This window comes from Eptesicus fuscus, chromosome 15, assembly GCF_027574615.1.
Source record: "Eptesicus fuscus isolate TK198812 chromosome 15, DD_ASM_mEF_20220401, whole genome shotgun sequence".
NCBI lineage: Eukaryota > Metazoa > Chordata > Mammalia > Chiroptera > Vespertilionidae > Eptesicus > Eptesicus fuscus.
Genome location: NC_072487.1, coordinates 5,469,998 through 5,494,754, shown reverse-complemented (window position 1 = coordinate 5,494,754; position 24,757 = coordinate 5,469,998). Strand labels below are relative to the sequence as shown.

Genomic DNA, 24,757 nt, shown 5'->3' with positions numbered 1-24,757 from the left:
TTCATTCTTTTTTATGGCTTAGTCATATTCCATTGTATGTATGCACCACTTATCCATTCATCTGTTGGACACTTACGTTGCTCCCATATCTTGGCTACTGTAAATGCTGCTGCAATGAACCTATGGATGTATACATCTTTTTGATTTAGTGCTTTGTGTTACTTTGGATAAATACCCAGAAGTGTAATTGCTGAGTTCTTCCTTGTCTCTTATTATAGCCTTTGTTTAAAGTCTATTTTGTCTGGTATAAGTTTTGCTATCCAAGCTTTTTTTCCCCTCCATTTCCATTTTCATGAACTATCTTTTCCACCCCTTTACATTCAGTCTGTGTCTGTCTTTTTATTTGAAATGAGTCTCCTGTGGACAGCATATGTATGGGTCTTGTTTTGTTATCCTTTCAGCCACCTGATGTCTTTTGATTGAAGCATTTAAACCATTTACATTTAAAGTAATGGACAGATATATGTTTATTTCCATTTTATTATTCATATTTTTTATCTTTTTCCCCCCTTCTTCTTAAAGAAGACCATTTAACATTTCTTATAATACTGGTTTGCTGGTGATGAAATTCTTTTGTTTTTTTCTTGTATGGGAAGAAGCTCTTTGTATCTGTCCTTCAATTCTAAATGATAGCTTTGCTGGGTGGAATAACCTTGGCTGCAGGTCCTTGCTCTTCATCACTTTGAACGCTTCATGCCAATCCCTTCTGATCTACAAAGATTCTGTTGAGAAATTAGCTGACAGTCTTACGGGAGCTCCTTGTAAGTAACTAATTGCTTCTCTCTCTCTCGCTCTCTCTTTTGACTACATAAAATATATTTTTTAATTTCGTCAAAAAATGTACCTCTAACAGGCAAACTACAAACTGGGGAATTTACCTGCAAAGTACATGACTAAGATGAACCTATTAAGAATTCTTACAAATTAGTAAGAAACAAGACAAGCATCTCAATGGCAAAAGCCTCATAGACATAATCCACAAAATACAAAATTAATAAAGAAAATTTTAAACATACCAAGTTTTGCCCATCACAATGACAAAGAGGAACATAGCCAATGGTGGTATGTAAAGTATGAAAAACCGATTATAAACTTTTTGTTAGCAACATGACAATATATACCTTTGGACAGTACACACTTCTGAATTTTTTCTAAGAAAAATAAAAATGTTAGACTACTGTGGCCAATAATAATAGGTTAAATAAATTATGGCAAACCCATTTAATGAAATACTGTGCACACATTAAGGTTGCTGAAATATGACAGGGAAAGACATTCACCACTTAAAGTTTCAAAAAGTCTTCAATGGAGGACACAAAACAGTGTAAGCAGGGCGAACAAGTTTTTTTAAATATAAAATGTGTACTGAGAAAGTCTAAGAGGATAGACAGCAAAGTATGATGTTTTCTTTTGTCTGCATTTCTACAATGTACACAGATTACCTGTCTATTTTGCTTGTTTGTTTTTAAGAGAAGTTACTGAAATTTGAGTGCAGTGAAAAAAATCCTAATTTCAAAGCATCACAGTTTGAACTGAATTGAATACTTTCAGGTTAAATGCACCTGTTCAAAATCCAAAGTTCACCATTTTGTTTCGAACAATTTTTGAGAATCAAATGGTCCTGTAAATAAGGAAACAGATGTAAAATGATAAGAGAGCAACTGACAAAATTACTACAAGCTTTGTTCCAATGGCTATTGTTGTATAATAAATAAAATGACAATTAACCAAAACCACCTTTATTTTAGTCTTCAATGTTCTTTTTTCCCCCAAGATAAACATGATTAACTTAAAAAATGGAATTTACAATGCCTCTTCCAAGCATTCCCCTTTAATGGGAAACGTGGCTTCACAGAATCCAGATAGTGAAAGGTTTAAAAAAATGGTATTTTGTTGTCAGTATAAGACAAAACAGAATCTAGCGTGAGTCAAGGAAATCCATTCATACTTCAGGTCCTTCTTCTCCAGGAACCAGCATTGTTACATTATTTCCATTTAGCAAAATCTGGCCTACTTTAGTGACTCTTCTTCCTTATGGTGTGATTTCAAACTCAGTGACATCTTCTAGTACCATACCGACAAAGTCATCAAATCCTAGAAGTGTGCCAACAATTTCCTTATCACTCTTCATCATGATGTGAATTCCTGATCCTATACACTTGTCCACAAGCTCTAGAGGCATCAGCTGCGACGGGTTAGTGGTAGTGTTAGCCTCCATGGCAACGCTGGAAGTGCATCCTAATTGCTTTTCTCTTGCTGCTTTTAAGATCATCTCTTTGTCTTTAATCTTTAACATTTTATTTATTTTGTTTTATAGCAGCTTTATTCATAATTGCAAAAACTTGGAAGCAACCAAGATGTCCTTCAGTAGGTGAATGCATAAATAAACTTTGGTATATCCAGTTAATGAAATATTATTTACCACTTAAACTCATGAAAAGCTATTAAGGAACTTTAAATGAGCATTACTAAGTGAAAGAAGTCAATCTAAAATGCCAACATACTATATTATCCCAAATATATGACATTCTGGAAAAGGCAAAACTATGGAGACAATAAAAAGGTCAATGGTTGCCAGAAGCAGCGGGGATAAGCAATGAATAGGTGGAGCATGGAAGATTTTTAGGGCAGTGAGAATATTCTGTATAATACATAATGATGAATATATGTCATTATGTATCTGCTCAATGTACAATAAACACCAAGAGTGAATCATAATGTAAACTATGAACAATGGGTGACCATGATATGTCAATGTACCATCATAATCCCACATAGTTCACAGTTTACACCATAATTCATCAATTGTAACAAAGGAACCACACTGGTGGGAGATGTTGATTATGAGGAAACTATATTTGTGTTGGGGGAAGTGGGTATGTGGGAACACTTTATGTTCTGCTCAACTTTTGCTATTTTAAAAAAAAAGTTGTCTGAAGTCAGCATGAGTAATACTGAAAAGTTGCTGCTCAGTGGTCGAGTGTCAATCTATGAACCAGGTCAGGGCACATGCCCCAGTTGTGGGCTCAATCCCAAGTAGAGGGTGTCCAGGAGACAGCCGATCAATGATTTTCTTTCAATCATTGATGTTTCTATCTCTCTCCCTTCCTCGCTGAAATATAGTCTAATAATGTTGAAATAATGAATGTATTGAAAACAAAAATGATAGAGCGCTTTGGCGACACGCAATAGAATAAATTTGATTGGCTAAATAAAGTGGTTGTCTTTTCATCCTTATTTTCAGATGCCTCTGCAACATGATATTACTGGCAGAGATGAGAGCAGGAAAGAGATAAAGAAGAAAATAAACCTGTGTGATGAAAGAAAAGATGTCATAGAAATGAGCATTGTATATGAAGCAAAAGTAAAAAAAATAAAAGGCACATATAAAAAAAAAAGACATGAATAGGATATATTAACAAAAGTCAGAGTGAATCCAGAGTATCTTGACAACATAATGAAGAAGGCATTCACATTTCCCCAATTAATAAATGGTTCTATTGCCCTAGCCAGCATGGTTAAGTGGTTAGAGCATTGGCCCGTGCATCAAAGGGTCGCAGGTTCGATCCCCATGTACCTCGAATGCAGGTGATCCCAGCTGGGTCAGGGTGCGCACAGGAGGAACCAATCAATGTGTCTCTTTCACATTGATGTTTCTCTCTCTCTCTCTCTCTCTCTCTCTCTCTCTCTCTCTCTCTCTCTCTCTCTCCCTCCCTCCCTCCCTCCCTCCCTCCCTCACCTCCTTCCACTCTCCCTAAAAACACAATGGAAAAAATATCCTTGGGTGAGGATTAACAATAACAAAATGGTTCTATTAACTTTTTCTGATGGGAATCCTCACCCAAGGATATCTTTCCATTGATTTTTAGAGAGAGTGGAAGGAAGGGGGAGAGAGAGAGAGAGAGGGAGAAACATCGATGTGAGAGAGCCACATCGATTGGTTGCCTCCCCATATGTGCCTGACCAGGGCTGGGGATTGAACCTGCAACCATGATATGTGCCCTTGACCAGAACTGAACCCGGGACCCTTCAGTCTGTGGGCTGATGCTCTATCCACTGAGCTAAACCAGATAGGGCTGATGATCTATATTTTTTAGAATCAAAAACTGTAATGAGGAAAAGCTGGACATAATAATTGAGAAAACGCTATGTAACTTTTTTCATATAAAAATGGCAGCTCAGTAAACTATCAGAAATGCTTTTTCAGACGTCCTATAGTTGTCAGGCACTGGGAACACCCTGTCCTCCAAGTGCAATTCTGAAAAGGGTAGTTAAGCCACAGGTGCAAATGCATCAGCTGAATGTATGACTACTTCGGATGAATCTACAATATTTTCTTCTTAAACAGAGGGCAATCCAATGTGAAATTTTCACATTCTCCACAAACATGGACTCCATATTTCTTAGAAAGCTCTGAGATAAGGCTCCATTTGATGTAGGGTTTTTCCTAAATGCTTATCTGGGTCTAAACCCAAAGCTGCTACTTTTATGATGATTGCCTGAATGTTAAGAGCCTGTCATCTCTCCGAGCAAATTTTGGTTTCTCTGCCAAAGGTAAGCTAAAGGCTGAAAATTAAGCCTTTACACATATTTTTCTACTCAAACATACTGATAACCACAAAGTATGAAACCTACTGACATTCCTTCCACTTCTTTTTCCTGAAGTTTCAAAGCTCATGGAGATCTTCAGCCTCATCACCTTCACACTTGGTGTACACTCGTCCTTACCCACACTCCTTCCTCTTATGGTACGGCAGCAGAGGGGAAAGAGCCATTGCTTCCTCATACAAACCAATGGTATGAGGACCCACTGTCTGATACATGTAGCTATCCAGTTCATCTGACCCCACTTGGTTTTCAGCTGGTTTTAGACTTTCTAAAACAATCTGATGCCCAGCAGTAATGCACTGCATCGTATTGTAACAGCTGTCCTTCCCACCACTGATCAGAGCTACAATCCTCATGCTGGGCACAGTGCACAGGCATGTAGTGGGCCTAACCTTCAGCATTTAAATTATGATGGGTCTTGGAGTGGGCCTATTTAGGTTCATCTTGCTTGGGACTCTCTGTACTTCCTGGACTTGCATGTCTTTTTCCTCTACCAGGTTAGGGACGTTTTCCATCATTATTTTCTGAAACAGATTCTTAAACCCTTGGTCTCTCTCATCTCCTTTCAGCACCCCCAGGATGTGAATGTTGGTATGCTTGAAGTTGTCCCAGAGGCTCCTTATACTATCCTCACTTTTTTGGATTCTCCTTTTTGCTGTTCTGATTGGGTGTTTTCTGCTTCCTTATCTTCCAAATTGCTGATTTGATCCTCTGCTCATACTCTACTGATTACAGATAATGTATTCTTCATTTCTGACTGGTTCTTTCACATTTTCTCTCTCCATTTTTATGCTTATCTCTTTGTTGAAGTTCTCATTGAGATCACTGAGCATCCTTATAACCAATATTTTGAACTCTGCATCTGGTGGATTGCTTGTATCCATTTGGTTTAGTTCTTTTTTCAGGCGTTTTGTTCTTTCACTTGAGATATGTTTCCTAGTCTCATTTTAACTGCTTCCCTGTGTTTGTTCCTATGTATTAGGCAGAGCTGCTATGTCTCCTAGTCTTGGTGCAGTGGCATTGTGTAATAGGTGTCCTAAAGAAGTGGCCCAGCCTCTCTGGTGTGCCCATGTGAACTGTGTGCACCCTCCTGATGTAATTTATTGCTATTGGTATGTCAATGGGAAAAATTTACCAACAGGCCATTTTGCCATGAAGACTGGCCACGACCACTATGGAGGATCTGCTGTGCAGGGGCTGACCCCATGGAGCAGGACTTGCTTCAGTGGGGCTCTGATGCCCACTGAGACCACACCTTGTGTGTGGTTGAGTGTGTCACTTATGGAGGTGGTTGGGTGGTGTTTTGGCATGTTCTGAAGCTGTCCACCAGGTGTGCTGGCTCTGGGGCCTCCAGAAGGTGCAGGACAAGGTCAGCTGCTGCCTGTGCCCTGCCCAGGGCCACGGGACATGAGCTACAAAGCGATCTGCAGATGGCTGCTACTTATGCTAGGCTTGGAGGGGATCAGGAGAGGCTAAGCTGCCTACCAAGGCTGGCTGCCAATAGTGTCAAGCTAGGGGCCACTTAGCAAGAGGTACAGGTCATTCTGAGACCAGATGCTGCTTGTTTGAGATTTTGGGAAAGTCTGCAGCATGAGCCAATACAGGCTGTTAGATGGAAAAGCCACTGGAAACAGCTTGGGTGGGCCTGAAATTTAGGTGGAGGAGGGTCTCAAGGAATCACCAGGGAAGAGCGAACAGTGTTAGCCAGGTTGATGGAGACTCAGATATGGTGCCCACCTGCAGGCTCTATGGGGGAGGACTCAGCAAAGGAAATATGGTCTTTGACAGCACTTCTGTCTGGGAGAAAGCTGCCTCTCCAGCCCTTGCTGGACAGCTTAGTTCCTCCTTGTATGTTCCTGGCACATTTCAAGCTGCTGTGAGTCTAAGTGTGTGCACAGGCCCTTTAAGTGGAATACCTGGAACTCCAGGAGCCCTCCGTCTCAGTTAGTCACCATCTATGCTGGTTTTAACAGCCAGAAGTTATGGGAACTCCTCCTCCTAGACTGGAAGATAGGACTGGTGGAATGTGGTGTGGGGCTGGGCCCTTGCTCCTCAGGGGGAACCTCTGCAGTGGAGATATCCCTCCTTATTTAAAACTGTCACACTATGGTTGTAGGACCAACCTGTTCTGAGTTCTGCCCCTGCTACCAGTCTTCACATGGCTTCTTCCTTATATCCTTAGTTATAGGAGTTCTGTTCAGCTAGGTTTCAGGCGATTTTGAATGATGGTTCTTCAGTAGTTCAGTTGTAATTTTGATGTGGTTGTGGGAGAAGGCAATTACCTTCCGCCATCTTGACCGGAAGCCCTCTTATTTTACTCTTTCCAGAATTCAATTAATTTGTTCTTATTACTGAAAGACTTATAATAAACTCTAAAAGAGAAAAAAAAAGGCAACCCTATCCAAACAAAACAGTTGTAGTTACCTCTAGAAAATGCTTTCATATATGTTACATGTTGAAACAATGTGGCCCATGTACCACACTAAGCAGTGTGGGCACAGAGGGGGCTGGCCCACGAGGGGCACGAGCTATCACACCTAAAGCTAAAGGGTCTGCTGTTAGCTACCGTGACACACAGCAACGCAGCAGCAAGACCTGCCCACTGGGTGGAAGGCTTGTTCAGGTATGAGCAGAAAATAAAGAATACGCTTCATGTTGAAAAAAAAAACCCCAAAAAAACCCCCACCACATTTAACTATTCACTGAGCAAACCAATTCTGATGGAGAAAGTGTGTGAGGTGCTCTCCTCCCGTTACAGTTATAAGCTGACATGAGGCTCCACGTCTATGTTCCTTCCTCTGCAGCAGGAAGGTTCTGGTCCTCCTAGAAAGTGCACACACTTTGCTTAATTAATGGCAGGATATAGAAGAGCAGCCATACAAATAACTTGTAGTTGATTATGGGCTAACAAGTCAAGATTTCACTAAGCCAGGCCTCCCTGGGTCAGCCCCCACTGGGCAGTTTACCTGTTTCTGAAAACTAAGCTTATAAGGCCGGCCTTTCCTCTAGATCAGCTGCTCATTCAGGGCAGAGAGTGTGGTTGATTGAAGACTGTCTTTCTAGTGAAAGTACTACTCAAAAAAGGGTTAAAATTTTAAATTTCAAGTAAAAGCCAAGAAAGGGACCCAAAAGACCTAACCTCAGAAACCAATGGCACACAGGTACTCTGTAGTTGCTTCCATTTGCTTTTCCAGATCTGACAGGTGCCTCACTGGGGCAGGACCGGGGAGTCTGCAGAGGGAATGCTGAGCAGATAGCATCTGTCATGCTCCCTCCAGACCTCACTCAACACTTGTGTGGATGACCTTTGGAAAAGAATTTGCTCTGATTTCATTTATATGTCAGTGTTCTCAAAATGTGGCTCCCTGCTAGGCCTTGGGTTGGCCTAGAGATCCTTCAGGTCAGTTTACAGCTGTCTGCTATGGCCTGTACATCTGTCTGTCAGTCTATCCCACAAACCCAGCAAGAAAGAAGGAAACTACTAATATCAGTCCTATCCATGCCTCTCTCACTCAGGCACCCTGCCAAGTGCTTCTTTCACAGGAGACTGAAGACAGTCTGTCATTTCCATGACAACGGGCTCCTATTACAGCCCAGAAACCTGAAGTTTGAAAGTATTATAACAAACATGTCTTCCTAATTCTACAAGTAAGTCTGGGAAAATATATGATGTTTTTGCTCTGACATAAGTATTTCCCAAGCACATATAATTAATTGAAATGCAAATACCTGCCACATTTCTACCTTCCTTTTCACTTCCTCCTTTTCTGCAAACTCACTTAAGTTTGCCAGGGCTTTGGCTGCCAGTATTCTCCTTTCTTCAACACTCAATTCAGACTGTAGAGCAGTGTGTGGAGTGACTTCAGGCACATCTTTGCTGCTCTGTGTTTTAGGTCCAACCGAGGACTGTGCTTTGGGGCTGGAGCCATAGTACACAGGACTGCTGTAGCCACCATGAACTTCACAATGACATGGGGTCCCTTGCTGGGGAGAACAGTGTGGTTTCTTGGGGATATCTGCAACATTGGGTGTAACTGGTTCCCCAGGGTTGGATGAACCTGAAGAGAAGGTTCTACTCCGCTGTACTTCCTTTGGAATATTCTTCCTTTGGAAAATTGGTGACCCGTCATCTTTGAGTCGTTCTAAGCCTCCCAATTTAGTTGGATTCCAGAAAGAAAATGTATTGTGGACCAGCATTTCCTTATTGAAATCCAGCTGTGGAGTCTGTGGGGTGTCACAGTGGCCTATAGGCGTCCTCTGCCTAGGGATGTGGCAGAATGAGATCTGAGCAGATGCTGTCCATGGGGACCCTGACTGCTCCAGAAGTGACTCGGCTCTCTGTAAATCTGAGTCGCTGTAGCTGAGTTGCCTTTTCAGGTGAGTCAGGGGCTGAAGGCACTCTACATTCCGTCTCTTCCAAAGAGGGTCAAACTCTTGCTCACTGGAAAGAATCCTATCCTGATTCTCAACATCCACCGCCACTGCAGTGGGAGTGAAGGAGTCCGACGCCTCACTGTCGTGCCTCAGTAACTCTCTATCCAGCTGCATTGTGACCACCTCAGAAACGGTCTTTTCAATTTCCGCTGAGAGGCCAGGTGCCTCTACTGCTTCTTCTGTCACTATGGGCCTGTTCTCAGCTAAGTCGAGCAGCAATTTGCACACAAGGTGGATAATTTTTGGCACGTGTTTCAGAAGTCGCGCCTCATAACCATGAAGTAGATGCCGCTGGCGAGTCAGATATTGTGTTAAGGTGACAGCATGTGCTTTGGGGTCACAGCAAGAGAATATGTTGCGAAGAGGAATCAGAAACTGAGTAAATTCCCTCACACACAGTAGTTGTCCTCGAGTCTGAATGGAATTCGGACGCTTTGCCCGAACAAATATAATGGCTTGATCAGCAGTCATTCTTGTTGCAAAAACTAAGTAACAAGCTATTAAAACACCTACGTAGTGAAGAAGAAAAAACTGGATGAGAAAGCTTATATATATTTTTATTTATCACTCTCAGATGATTTAAATTTTATATGTGTTAGAAACCATATAAATAGGGAAACGTTTTAAGGATAATATAACTTTGTAGCTTTTTGCAAAGGTGTTTATATATTTATTTGTCTATATGGTACCCCTTGTCTTGACTGAGAACACTCAGTACCCACTGTACCCAGAGGAAGCACAGAAACTGTGGCAGTGAAGCTAAGTGTGGAGTAAGGGGGGATGATGGAGTAATGGCGGAGTGAGTGGGGGATGACTAAGTGTGGAGTAAGGGGGATGAAGGAGTAATTGTGGAGTGAGTGGGGGATGACTAAGTGTGGAGTAAGGGGGATGACGGAGTAATGGCGGAGTGAGTGGGGGATGAGTAAGTGTGGAGTAAGGGGGATGACGGAGTAATTGTGGAGTGAGTGGGGGATGACTAAGTGTGGAGTAAGGGGGATGATGGAGTAATTGTGGAGTGAGTGGGGGATGACTAAGTGTGGAGTAAGGGGAGTCAGCATGGAGTTGGGGCGAATCACTGAGTGAAATAGGGGAATGACTGAGTAATTGGGGAGTATGGGGAGGTGATCTAGCATGTTTATCCTCTTATGCCCAACTCTAACATGGGAGAAATAAAATCCTGCTTCTATTTCCCATTTAACAGTTTCTGAAAATTTCCATCCAATGGATCCATATACTACACTTGGAAGTTCCCACTCCTGCCTTTGCATCAGTTGCTGGAATATTCCTGCCTGGCATTCTACCAACTTGGACATTTTTAAATTTGGGAAGTATTCACATTCACAATCTATTTTCCCCCGACAATTCTTCTTGTAGACTTGTCTCTACATGAATATGTGTTTTTTTCCATACCATGACATAATTCTATATTGCTATAAGCACTTTACATTAGGAAAACAGCCTTAACAGTATTCCCCTAACAAAGCATTCCCCTAACAAAGCTCCTGAGCAGGTGGGAGACTCCATGGCAGGTACACAGGTACACTATGGCCAGAGTCAAGCTCAGGTGTCTGGTTGAACCAAATGGTAATGAAGATTCCAACTCATCAGTCTTTATTTCTGCCCCAATATCAGCAAGACACTGAGATTCTGCTGCCTGTTTAAGTAAAATAACTGATTTTTATATAGAATTCCAGGCATGGATAGACTCTCCTTCACAAACAAAATTCTGACAGTCATGAATTTAAATCTTGGCCCTTCCACTAACTTGATGTAGCAAATTGCTTAGTCTGTTTCAAAACCCACTATGTTGCTAAAGATTTATTAATAAGACAGTGTAAAATGCTTAGAACAGTAGGTAAAACAATGCTTGCTGTTTTCATTACTATTTTTAAAGACATTAGATATTAAAAAATATTATTCTTTATATGTTTAAATATACTACAAGGCAATAAAACAACCTTCTAGAATTTACCTGTTCGACCAAGCCCTGCATGACAATGGATAGCTACTTTTCCTTCTTGTAAGGCAAATGTCATCACCTTCACCATATCTAAGATGGTGGTAAGCGACGCTACACCATAATCCTTCCATCCGAAATTGTAGAAATAAACTGGGCAATGAAAAAGAGAACAGGAAAAAAAACATCAACATATAGGAAAATACTTGCAAGAATATGTGAAGAAAGTGAGTGAATTCATGAAGAGTAAAAGCTGTAAGGCACGCAGATCTCACTAGATGTGTAGGCCTAGAATAATAGGCTTTTTACATTTCCAGTAAGTTTATTGTTAACAATTCTTACAAAGCACATTCCCTATTACTTAAGGCATTTCCTGCTGAAACTCGGCCAGAAAGAATTATGGAAAAGCAGGACTGCAAGTTAATAAAGTCAGTAATCTACATCCAGATACCTCAGCTCTGAAGAGAAAGCATAATCCTGGTGAAGCATAGCCTAAATGACTGATAAACAGCAGAAGATGGTGCAGATTTTTTCACCCAGTGGGGAAAAAAGAGCTAGGTAAAAGCTTCTTTAAAAAAGTTCCAAAATCGCACTGGTTGATCCTTTCTAACCTGGTGGGATCCCACTCCTAAGTTCTTGTGACTAAGGAGCTTCTGAAAGTGTCACATAAGGAATCCTAGGATCCTACCCAGGGGCAGAACTGCTGTGCAGCAGCAAAAGCATCAGCGAGTCCTGAGTTCCAATCCTGCTAACACAGTTAGGCTGTGTGACTGTGGGCAAAGCAGAACTTGCTAAGCCTGTGTGGCCTCATGTGAAGCAGAAACAACTGTTACTTGACTGCTGTAAGGGTAAAATGAGATGACAGGTCTGACATACTGTTAATGTTAATGCAATCACTAATCAAATGTTACCATTATTTCTACAGGGTCTCCTCCCAAGGTCCCTCTCACAGAAAAAGAAAGCCTGCCCTTTCAACAGCAATACCACAGAAGAATGGTAGCGTTCTTTAAAGTTAAAGTGAGCTCCTCTTCATGTTTAGGAGCTCTACTACTACACAGTTATTTCCATCGCCTTTCATCTTTTATTATTATTATTTTATTTTTTTAAATATATTTTATTGATTTTTTACAGAGAGGAAGGGAGAGGGATAGAGAGTTAGAAACATCGATGAGAGAGAAACATCGATCAGCTGCCTCTTGCACACCCCCTACTGGGGATGTGCCCACAACCAAGGTACATGCCCTTGACCGGGATCGAACCTGGGACCCTTGAGTCCGCAGGCCGACGCTCTATCCACTGAGCCACACCGTTTCGGCTCCATCGCCTTTTAAAGCTAAGAGCTGAGCAGACCAAAGTCTCTGGGTACGGTCTCGGTAACTCATGGAGAGAGGCGTGGAAGGACTTACTGCCAGCCTCCATGAAGGCCTCAGGAAGGTACGTGAAGCCACTTTCTTGTTCCAAAGGGTTCCCACAGCTGGCGTGCTCACCAGGCCGCTGCAGGTTAATGACTGTTTTTAAGCCACGGCTTAAAAGAAAAAGAAAAGAATGAGTCATACTGAGAATTAGCTAGCATTAAAAAAAAAAAAGTAATCACTTTTAGCATTAATAAACATTACCAATTATTCTCAAATATCTTATTCGAAATAGGTTCTTTACACCTATTGTTAAAATGAAAACCCTTTCCCATCGATGTCAAAAGCAATGGAAGAGAAAACATGAGCTGGCTTATTCTACTGTATGAACAATGGGACATTTTACCTACGAAACTGCTCGATGATGCAGTATTTCTCAAGGAGCTCAGTGGACGGGCGAGCCATGGCCAGGATGTTATCAGTGATCCTACAGATGGGAGAAAGGACTGGTGAAATCACAAAACCTAGAACATTCCAGCTCCATGGACTGAGAGCAGGGTATTAAGCCACTACTTTTTCTAGGATTTCAATAACTCTGTAAGATAAAAATCTCCTTATCCAAATCTGGCCTAAATTTTGCATTATGATTAGGGCCCTAAAAAAACCCTACCTAGCTGCTTAAATCTCTGGGAAAATTCCAGGGCCTAAGTATGTACTGCAATAAAACATTTTCAAGGACACTCAAGAGATTCTAGTGGACATGATGGAGAAACCTCAACTGGCAGCAAAGGTGACAGTCTAGGTTCGTTATCCAAAGGTTTTTAACCATGAGGAGGACAAGCAGGAGGCATTTTTAGTTCTTGAGCTATTTTCAGTTTAGCTACCTGTGTGTTAAATAGAATAAAAACACCTGCCTTGGACGGCTGGTGTGAGAAGTCAACATGATACAGATGTAAAGTCTTCAGCAAAAATCCCCACACGTGGTTATTAATAAATGCTGAGTTATTGCAATTTAGCAAAAAACAAAATCTTTGGAATCAGTTGGGCCTGGTTTCAAATGCTGGCTTTTCTACTTTCTAAACGCTGTGTAGCACATTACTTAAGTTTCTCTGGCCCTCAATCTCTTCATCAATAAAATGACTTTACCAATGCCTACTTCACAATACTTTGATGAAGAAGAGGTAATAACTTGAAAGTGTCTAGCACAGTGCCTGGCCTGTAGCCAAATGCATGTTTATTGACTGCACGAATGGACAGAGACCAAACAAATGGCTGCGTGAAAGGTACATCATGCAGTCTACCAAAAGATGTGGGTCATATGAACCCGAGAGGAGTTAAATAAACAGGGCAGGATCCAAAAAGATACCAATCCCTCACCTTGGGGTAATGCCTGAAATTCAACAGGGCCCCCCAAAACATTAGAAGATCCAAGATTTAACAATACTTGGTATGAGATGAGGAGAGATGTAACTTAATATCAGCAGAGGCAAAAAAAGATTCAGATGGTTCAGTAAAAAACAAATAAAAAATATTAATGTGGCCTTAAGCTGCATTATTAGAAATTTACATCAGGAATAGTGTTGGCTTTCTCACAAGATTCTTTAAGAAAGACAGTGACGCACTAGAATATGATCTGTGCAGAACAGTGACACTGGACCCCCAACATTATCCAAATCCATGTCCCCAGCAAATCCAGTATGAAAAAGTGTGGGTTGCAATTTAGAGACTCTGGTCAACAAATTATCTAATCTGTAAATGGATTCTTGCTATATAAATTGATTCATCACCAGAATTCTTTAAACAGTGATTTTCAAATAAGATTTGGTCTGATTATCAAAACTTTTCAGGTATCACTACATTGAAAAGATCTACTTAACAGTTTACTATTAATAAACCATAAAAAATGCAAGCATCTCATACTGTCCACTGAACTGACAACTTGTACCACTCTATTGAGGCAGACTGAAGATGTGTTTGTGTGAAAGTGGGTCCTTTCACACAGAGAACAGGACCAAAATTAAAGCAAGGTTAAAGCTTACCTGTATGAAATTGGAAACTACCTCATAATTTTTAAAATTTATAGCTCAGCATTTTTTAAAAAATACATTATATTGATTTTTTACAGAGAGGAAGGGAGAGGGATAGAGAGTCAGAAACATCGATGAGAGAGAAACATTGATCAGCTGCCTCCTGCACACCTCCTACTGGGGATGTGCCTGCAACCAAGGTACATGCCCTTGACCGGAATCAAACCTGGGACCTTTCAGTCCACAGGCCGATGCTCTATCCACTGAGCCAAACTGGTTAGGGCAGCATTTTTATTATTTCTAGCAAATTCCGAAATTTAAGAGCTATCTAGTTATCATTTCTTTAAGATATTTACATACATTATTTCACTTAATTAAAAAAAGACCCTATGGCATTGGTTATATTATTTCCATTTCACAGATGAGAAAACTGAGGTTCAGAGTGCCTATGTGAGCAGGCCACAGCTTGTCAGGCAGCAAGAGATGGGAGACAAGGTTCTGACTTCAAAACCCCATACATCCTCTTCCACGGCCTCCTGCCATCCAGCACCACATACATCTTCACTACCTTTTTCAACTTAGCCGCAGGGAAGAGCTACAACAGACTGACAGAATCACTCACCAGGATGAGTAGATCCCCTTAATGGCCTGCTCCTGCTCACTCCAGCGGGCTGGATTTTCATATTTGCAAGCTTTGCCCCCACAGGCCATGGAGCAGGCCATGTGTCCAGGAATGACATGCCGTAAACGCTCTCCAACTTTTGTATACTTCGGTGTTGGACGTCCTGAATTGCCTAGAACATGCAGGAAGGGATTTGAAATTCCACTCTCCAAACAGAACAGTGACTGGGAAACGGCTTCCATTTTATCTCAGGTTGCAGATGAGGAGCTGGTGCTAACCACCCTTTATTGTGTCAAGATTAAATCCATATTCATTGCATGTAAGTTCACTATCTCTTAATGTAGGAAACTCTTTTGTACACAATCTCCACATGTCATATTGGTCACAAAGAGAAGAAACCATAAAAGCAGATCTTTTATAAGGGAGTGAGGTTTGTTCAGAACTACGTTTTTAAACAAAAAACACACAACAGTCAATCATTTTATCTATTATATATCCACTGAAACTCTCAGCATAACAGACAGTAAAAAGTATAATGCAGAATGGTCAAAAATTAATAAGGTATAAGCACAGCACAGCCTTTTCACATTCCTTAAATTTAAACTCAAAGTTGAGGCAATCTTTAAGAAGAAAAGGAGTTTTACTTTTTCTCTCGGGACAAGTTGGATTTCTCTTGGCGCAGCTGAGAGAGGACACAGCTAGCATCACCTGGAGAGAGGATGAGGAGAGCATCTTGGTGGCGGAGCCGGAGCCGTGCTGCCCCTGCGGCAGCCTCAGTACTGTGTCTGAGGCCGAGTGCCGGCGGCCCTGTAAGAAGGAGCTGAGGAAGGGCATGGCCGAGAGCCGCCGGGGCGGGTCCTGCATGGCGCTGGGCCCCCAGGAGGAGAGCTGGAGGCCAGGAGATGTCAGTGCCAGCTTGCTCCCTGATGAAGTTACACTGAGATAAGAGCATCACTCTGCATGATCTAACAGCCATTCAGGATAGGCTGACTTGTTTCCATAGTGACGAACAAAGAAAGTACTGATTCCCACTCAGAGTTGCACAGGCAAAGTCCCACATGAATGAGCTGTGTTTTGGACAGATTGTTCAAATATGTGGAGGAAACATGTATTTTAAATGAATTATTCCTAAATTATGACTATTCTATTTTGTTTTTCAAACATTTAAAAGATCTGACTGCCCAAAATATTACATCTAAAATACTGTAATGATAGAAAGTTAACTGTAATGAAGTGGGACATGCTGGATATCTTATAACATTATTAAAACACCACTCCATTTTTTTAAAACCAAAAAAATCTTGTTTTCTTGGCAGAACTACTAAATACTTGGATGGAACAAATAAAGACTTCTGTAAGGTTGACATATTAATCAGAAGACATTTACTTTTATGTTTTTATTTTTAGAATGTGAAAACCCAATTCTTGGTGATGCCTTTATTGAATAGTTATAATAGTCAGGCTTCTCAAAAACTCAAAACACAATTCTGTGCCTTTTGTTGGTGACTGGGAAGAAAGAAGCTTGGGTAATGTCTTGGCAGAGGCCTACAAACAAACCTCACTAAATATCACATTTTTTAAAAAGGAACTGGGTGAGGGGGTGTTGTAACTTGACGATAAAGAATATAAAGGGAACAGAAACTCTAACAACCACCAATTGTCCTCCTCTTTCTTGGTTAATGTCAGGCTGTACCGCCCCCCACCCCAACACTCCACCCCTCATCCTTTTGTCTGTCTCCAAAATGGTATTTTAGCCATGTGCACATGGAAACAATCTACTGCCACAGATAGGACTCTTTTTTGTTTTGTCCTTTTTTATTTTAACAATTAACAATGCTTTAAGCAAGCATGTTTTAAAATGAACCCATCTCCCCAACAGGATGCACTCTGTCAAATAAGACAATTTGGTGCTCAAATTCCTACTCAAAGTGTAACACCATGCCCTTGCTATTTTGTGTACAGCAACAGAGAATAATTGTTTTTAATGTAACCAATCCAGAAGCACAGCTTCCAGAACTTTACAGGAGAGAAGAGTTGGTGCTGTGTGGAAGGCAAGTTGGAACCTGATGGCAGAAGGCCCCCGACTAAGGGGCGCACATCTGCTACCTGGGGATCAGGGAGTCAGACTCAAGTTCTGAACAAGTCTCTGTGCAGAGGTTCACGCTGCCCTGCAGAGACAGGGCCGGAATCACAAAACCAGGGACCTACGGACAGTAACTGGAGCAAAGCACGGGTGTGAGACAGTGCAGAGGCAGACAGATGGCAGCTGGAGGACGGGCTGGAGACAGTGCCGGGACTCCCTCCCTAAGTGAGCAGCAGAGAGACACTGACGCTACTGCTGAACACAGGAGCCAGTGAGGAGGTGTGTGACAACCTGGCAAGCAAGCTCCATTTGAGATACAAGGCATGCGAGGTGGCAAAGGAAGTCTCAGCCAGCGAATGGGAGATCCCTATGTCTGCAACTCTAAGGACATCTACAGAGGAGAGTCCAGGGGACTCTGCTCTCAATGGTTCTGAAGCAGAAAATAAGTTTGATGAGGGGGACTAATCTTGATGAAGCTAAGGAAGGGATAGTTAACGTATCATCTCAGGAGTAAGTTTTGCTGTGATATCTTAAGCACTGGGCTGACCTCAAATAGTAAACACGTAACCATTTAAGCATACTCAGTTACTAGACATTCAGGGACCCTGAGTAGGAATATTTAGGGAAGTGGAGCCAAAGCAGCCCTCTTTCTTGGCATGTCCTCAACATCACCCGGGGCTCCGATGGGTGCTGGCATGTGCCTGCAACTAGACTGGTGCTGAGGTGGAGCGCAGCTGACCTGTGGGCCTGGTAGGCGGGGGCAGAGGCCTGCGCTTCCCCTAGACACAACAGAACTGTCACTCCACAACTCATGCTCCAAACTATTCCTTGGCAAAACTCCCAGCCATATCCATTTTTAAAAACTAGATTTATTTATGCCAAATGGCTTTATAGGGAAGTGTACTGCCAATCACACCCTGAACATTCCAGACTCATCTCCCTCCAGTCTTTGTCCCTAGGCATGTGGATTTTCTGCATGTTTATAATCATATTGTAAATACACTTTTTGCTTTAGTTTTATCATTTGATTTTTATTAAATGGAAACACAATAATTATGACACATTTAGCTGATGCAACATAATTTACCTATTCATTCCTTAGCTCTTGGATATTTATGTTATTATCCATGATTTTATTTAAAAATAAGACAAACATTTTCAGGACTAGAACCTTTCTGATTCTATGCTTTCTTATTTAGTAAACTAGAGGCCCGTTACATGATATTCGTGCAAGAATAGGCCTTCCTTCCCCTGGCTTCTCTCCCGGCCGCCTGGGAGCCGGCGAGTTCCCGCTCTTGGGCCGCCTGGGAGCCACCAAGTCCTCGCTCCCAGCTGGAGCACCACTCCTGTAGCTCCCTCTGCCCCCCTCCCTCCCCCTCATAGCAGGCGTCTGCACCTGCATATGCAAATTAACCTTCCAGCTTTGTAAGGTTAATTTGCATACTCACTCCTGATTGGCTGTGGGCGTAGTGAAGGTACGGTCAATTTACACGTTTGTCTATTATTAGGTAAGAGATTCCTAGGGATGGTATGACTGGTGAGCAAAATTAATTTTCAAAGCTTGTATTTTTACTAGAGACCCAGTGCACGAAATTCATGCACTCGGGGGGGGGGGGGGCGGTCCCTCAGCCCGGCCTGTGCCCTCTTGCAGTCCGGGAGCCATCAGTCAGACATCCTTAGTACTGCCGTAGAAGTGGGAGAGGCTCCCGCCACCGCCGCTGTGCTTACCAGCCGTGAGCCCAGCTCAGGGCTTCTGGCTGAGCAGCACTCATCCTGTGGGAACTCACTGACCACCAGGGGGCAGCTCCTGCATTGAGCGTCTGCCCCCTGGTGGTCAGGGCACATCATAGCAACTGGTCGTTCCGCCGTTTGGTCTATTTGCATATTAGCATTTTATTATATAGGATTCACATATTTCAACAACTAAGTATGAAGATGCTGAAAGAGGGAATATGTTTAGCAACTCAACACAGGTTTTATTTCTGAGATCAGAGAGAAATACAGAACTAAAATACAGATCAAAAGATGCTGTCTCTGATAGGGTTTTGTGCCAACCTCCTGGACCCCAGAAATCTCCTATGGTTAATTTTGTGGATCAATTTCGTTATATATACCCACGTTTTTGTTTCACAAATCTATAAGAAAGCATATTTGTGCCACAACCTAAAAATCAATTAAAAATTAAATAGGGATCAGTTCTAGTTTGCTAATGATAAATCGTTCAGACTCTTAGAAATAACATTTTAATTTTTATTTAAATTATCAATAGAAAAAACCCAGAAGCCTTATCTTTAGATAAATGGAGCAGCAAGACTATACTAGTTTCTATTTCATATTTTATAGAGCATGGAATTTTTTAGTGATTTTTATTAAGGGCCATGCTTTCAGCAGACACTTAAAAGGCACAGAACCCTTTTCCTGGCAGCCACAGAGAGCTTCTGTAGAAGCTCGTTATCCTCAGCCGCATTCGCCTCTCTCTGCTTTCCTTTCCTCCATCCTGCACAATCGTTACTCATTTGTAGGCCACAAGAACCAGCACTACTGTTGTTTTCCCACATACCTCCTAACAACTGATCTATTTTTTCTCCTTTGATGCCATATTTTTCTAAATATATAAGAAAATGTCAGTTTTCTATATTTCACAAATATAAAATCATAGGGGACCCTTGCCTCATTACTGTCCCTAACCTTCTCACTTCTAAATGTGCTGTCTCTAAAAAAAAAAAAAGTCAGCCTTCAAGAAAAAGTAGGAAAACAACACAGAATATAATCGCTACAAGCAATCCTACACTCTCCTGAGCTGCTGTGATCATCTTACCTTATAATAGACAAATATGCAAATTGACCGCACCTTTGCTATGCCCAAGCCACGCCCACTAACCAAGCCACGCCCACCAACCACGCCCACCAGGAAACCGTTGCAGGGACGTTGGGGTGTGGCGGAACACAAGGCCGGGAAAGCCTCGGGTGGAGGCTTTCCCGGCCTTGGGCTCGGCTTTCCCGGCCTTGAGCACCAGCGGGGAGCCTGCACGGATCACAGGAAACCACTGGGGGCCGGCTCCTTCGATCCTTAGCAGGGATGTTGGGTGTGGCCGAGCCCAAGGCCACCGCCCGGGGCCAAGCCCCGACCCTGAAAGAAGGCAGAAGGCGGTGGCCACAGCCAAGGCCTGGGTCCCCGGTGCCAGCAGAAAACTGGTGCAGGCAGCCAGGTGAATGAAGGTCTATTGCACGAATCTTCGTGCAAACGGATACTAGTCAATGTATAAAAGACCCCTCTCCCAGCATAATGGACACGGCGCTGCCACTGGCCTGCTTGCACGTGTGTGTGTCCCACCAGATACTGTTGTAATTAGCTAGTTATTAACAACAGAAAAGGAATAAAGAGAAGGCCAGACATTACAGGCTGGTCATTTGGGCAGCTTCTCCAGGAGCTGCAATTGCAACCCCCAGGGAACCACCTGCCCATTCTCTGTAGATCACTGGGGGGAGGGGTCCAACAAAGGACAGACACATGTGCAGTGAAGCTGGGGTGACCAGGGAAAATACCTGTCAGTCAAACCTGGGGAACCACACATTTGTCAGAATGGATGGAACCAATGCAAGCCTGCAAAAATTTGGGAATACATAATCTCATAATAAAGGAGTTCTCTCTCTTGTTGCTCTTGACTCGTGGCTTCCTTGCATTCGCCGACCCCACATGCAATGGACTAATGGACTGATGCTGGTCTGGACTTGGCTCCAACATGGAAAGAAAATTCTGGACACTGGCTCTGATTTTAGCTTTGCCGAAGCCCCAGCTATACTTCTTCTATGACTGGACTAAGAGAAATGGGATCTTGGAATCTCAGGGGTATAATCCCACAGAAATAAAGCTTTCTACAATATCTCATCCTCCCTCGCAAGTCTCAGAAAATTCTTTTTCTTGGGATATTGCAAGAAATCCACCCCCACGAGCAACAGGTGGGGATGAGGACCTCTCTCCACCAGTAACACACCAACAGTTTTACTCAGAATCATCCAGAGTAATATCTAAGGAATAAAATGAGATACTGGTCACTGCAATGTGAAATTATCTACACTTGTAATAAGCACAATAAACAAAATTAAAGATGAACTTCAAAAACTGGTAATTTCCTGTTACACTCAAGATTTCAGAAAGGGCTAAGAATTCCTGCTAAAATACTTGTGCAACAATAGGCCAGAGAATGGGGTGGGAGCAGGAGGTCCATCTAACCTCATCCCTAAATCAATAAAGGAGTCACGTCCAGGAACTGGGCTAGAACACCTACTTTCCAACCTCTCGTTTTCCACTTTTTGTGATAGGAGCTCACTTTTCACATGGCAACTAATTATTCAACTGCTGGATAGCTCAAGGTTTTCTAATGTTGAGTCAAAATCCATTTTCTCTGTAAGCACTTGTTGTAAGTTCATCCCTCTAAAACAAACAAACAAAAACAACACAAAGTACCTGACTTGCAAGGTTTTCAAATATCTGAAGACAAAACTTCTACAAGATCTCCCCTATTTAGGATAACTTAATTTTTTCAGACATCCCTAGTATATCATTGCTTCCAGATCCTTCACTATGATTCTCCTTCTAAGGGCCCCTCTTCTCCCTCCACAGCTAAACTCCAAAAAAAGCTGCCCATGTCTATCATTTCCATTTGTCACCAGTCTCATCCTCACCTTCTATTTAACTTTGGTCTCTGCCTGCCCTGAAACGGCTCTGCTTAAGGTCTCCGATGGCCTCTGCTTCAAGATGGACTGGTTCTGACTGCTCAGCAGCATGCAAACTAGCTGAACAACTTAACTTTAATTTTAAAAACTCTTTGGAGAGGATTTTATTTTTAATCAATCTCAAATTTACAGAAAAGTTATAACGAAGAATATTTTCTCCAGAACCATTTGAGAAGCAGCTCCAGATATGCTGTCCCATTCCTCCAAATAACAGCATTTATTTCCCATAAATAAAGAGGTTCTTCTCTATAATTTTCCTAAAGTATGACTGACACATTACTAGTGGCCCTTTATTCCACAGACTTCACTCAAGCTTCACTGATTATATCTCAATTCTAGAGGCCCGATGCACGAAATTTGTGCAAGGGACTTGGCCCCCCGCTGTGGCTTCGTCCGGAAGGTCGTCGGTTTAATTAGCATATTACACTTTTATTATTATAGACTAGAGGCCCGGTGCATGAAATTTGTGCACGGGGGAGGGGAGGTCCCCTCAGCTCAGTCTGCATCCTCTCCAATCTGGGACCCTTTGGGGGATGTCCGACTGCCGGTTTAGGCCTGACCCCAGGGGTCGGGCCTAAACCAGCAGTCAGACATCCCTCTCACAATCCTGGACCGCTGGCTCCTAATCGCTCACCTGCCTGCTTGCCTGTTCGCCCCTAAATGCGCCCCCCGCCAGCCTGATTGCCCCTCACTGCCCCCTCCCTGCCGACCTGGTGGCCCCCAACTGCACCCCACCCCCCACGCTGGCCTGGTCACCCCTAATTGCCCCCCCTGCTGGCCTGGTCACCCCCAACTGCCCCCCCCCCCTGCTGGCCCAGTTACCCCCAACTTCCCCCTCCTCCCCCTGCTGGCATAGTTTCCCCATGCAGTCTGCTGTTCAGTCGTTTGGTTGTCCCTCACTAACTCCCTTGCCAGCCTGGTCATAGGCAGACATCTTGTAAGGGCATGAGGGTCAATTTGCATATTACCTCTTTATTATATAGGTTTCCTTATAGAACATCGGCCCATACAATATTTATACAATGCTGTACTTAGTCATCCTGTCTCTTTCATTTATTTCACTCTAGAAAAAGTTCCTCAATCTTTCCTTGACTTGGATGCCCTTGACTTTTGAAGAGTGCAGGCCAGTTATATTGTAGAACATCTCTCAATTTGGATGTGTCTGTTTCCTCATGATTATATCTAAGAAGCCCTGGTGTTTACTGGTGAAGAACAGTATTTAGAAACCAAGTCTGAGTGCTAGGCATGCTCAGTGCTACTAGTGTTGTCACCACCAGGCCCTCTCAGTTGTCAGAGCTAAGGAATAGGTGCACTACATACATGCAAACACACAAATCACACATTTACATATGTACTTGTTTCCACATGGATGCATGTATACTGAAATCCAAGAGTTCACCCTGAAATTACCAATTCCAATCAAACAACACAGACTTCCTTCCAATCTCCCCCTTTTTCTGTAACTATAACTCCCTTTTCTGAAGGTGAGAACACTGCTACCATTATCCTTAACACTAGAGGCCCGGTGCACAAAATTTGTGCCCGGGGGTGTGTGTCCCTCAGCCCAGCCTGCACCCTCTCCAATCTGGGACTCCTCGAGGGAAGCTGGACATCACTCTCACAATCCAGAACTGCTGGCTCCCAACCGCTCACCTACCTGCCTGCCTGATTGCCCCTAACCACTTCTGCCTGCCTGCCTGATCACCCCCTAACCACTCCCCTGCCAGCCTGATTGACGCCTAACTGCTCCCCTGCCGGCCCGAGTGCCCCTAACTGCCCTCCCCTGCAGGCCTGGGTTTCCCCCAACTGCCCTCCCCTGCAGGCCTGGGTTCCCCCCAAATCCCCTCCCCTGCAGGCCTGGGTTCCCCCCAACTCCCCTCCCCTGCAGGCCTGGGTTCCCCCCAACTCCCCTCCCCTGCAGGCTTGGTCCCCTCCAACTGCCCTCCCCTGCTGGCCTGATCACCCACAACTGCCCTCCCCTGCTGGCCATCTTGTGGCAGCCATCTCGTGTCCACATGGGGGCGACCATCTTTGACCGCATGGGGGCGGCCATCTTGTGTGTTGGAGTGATGATCAATTTGCATATTACCTCTTTATTAAATAGGATATTTAGTTACCTAACCAGGCTCCCTCAATTCTAATGCTCCCTCCTCAACATGGATGCCTCCCTTTCCCCATTTGGACTCTAATACCCAAAGTGAGGCTGCTGTTGCCACCTACCTGTGTGGATGACTCCTCTCACTGCCTGTGTTTTGATACTCTATGCAGGGCTACCCTGCCATGCAGGAGAGACCTCCCAACCTTACCCAAGCTCTGACACCTTGGGTGTTCTAACACAATGAGTCAGGCCAGCCTCTCACATGGACATCATCCTGCTCAGGTATCATGACTGCTAGGCTGCCGCCATATGGATCCTCCTCACCCTGCATGGCTTATAGCACTGCAGCCTGACCCACTGTCTGGTGTAGATGCTACTTTTCATGGCCTTGCCCATTGGCTTTTGGACTGAATTGTTCAGGAAGGGAAGAGAAAAGAAGAAAAAGTTCCTTACTTGTTTTCTCTAATTGTGGTAAAATATACATTAACATAAAATTCACCATTTTTAAGCATACAGCTCTAAGGCATTAAGTACACTCACATTGTTGTGCAACTATCACCACCATCCATCTCCAGATTATCTTCCCAGACTGAATGGGAAACTTTGTATCCACTAAACACCAACTCCCCACTTCACCCTCGCCCAGCCCCTGGCAACCACTATTCTACTTTCTATCTCTTTGAATTTGATTATTTTAGGTACCTCATATAAGAGGACTCATATAATTACTTTTGTCTTTTTGAGACTGGCTTATTTCATTTGGCATATCATCTTCAAGGTTCATCCATGTTGTAGCATGTGTCAGAATTTCTTTACTTTTTCTCCCTAGGGCTAAATAT

At 43.0% G+C, this 24,757-nt stretch overlaps 1 protein-coding gene and 2 pseudogenes across 1 annotated transcript in view; all 3 read right to left on the bottom strand.

Annotated features, from left to right (window-relative positions):
- Window positions 1-24,757, bottom strand: part of PTPDC1 (protein tyrosine phosphatase domain containing 1) — an 86,954-nt gene that overhangs the window by 7,903 nt on the left and 54,294 nt on the right. The window contains exons 3-7 of the mRNA XM_008154614.3: window positions 15,001-15,172; window positions 12,758-12,838; window positions 12,406-12,524; window positions 11,015-11,152; window positions 8,338-9,551 (exon numbers count right to left, since the gene is read on the bottom strand). Of these exons, the coding sequence (XP_008152836.2) occupies window positions 8,338-9,551; window positions 11,015-11,152; window positions 12,406-12,524; window positions 12,758-12,838; window positions 15,001-15,172 (1,724 nt within the window). The remainder of the gene's footprint in view (window positions 1-8,337; window positions 9,552-11,014; window positions 11,153-12,405; window positions 12,525-12,757; window positions 12,839-15,000; window positions 15,173-24,757) is intronic.
- Window positions 1,740-2,218, bottom strand: LOC129151622 (U6 snRNA-associated Sm-like protein LSm5; annotated as a pseudogene).
- Window positions 4,179-4,964, bottom strand: LOC103297897 (diphthine--ammonia ligase-like; annotated as a pseudogene).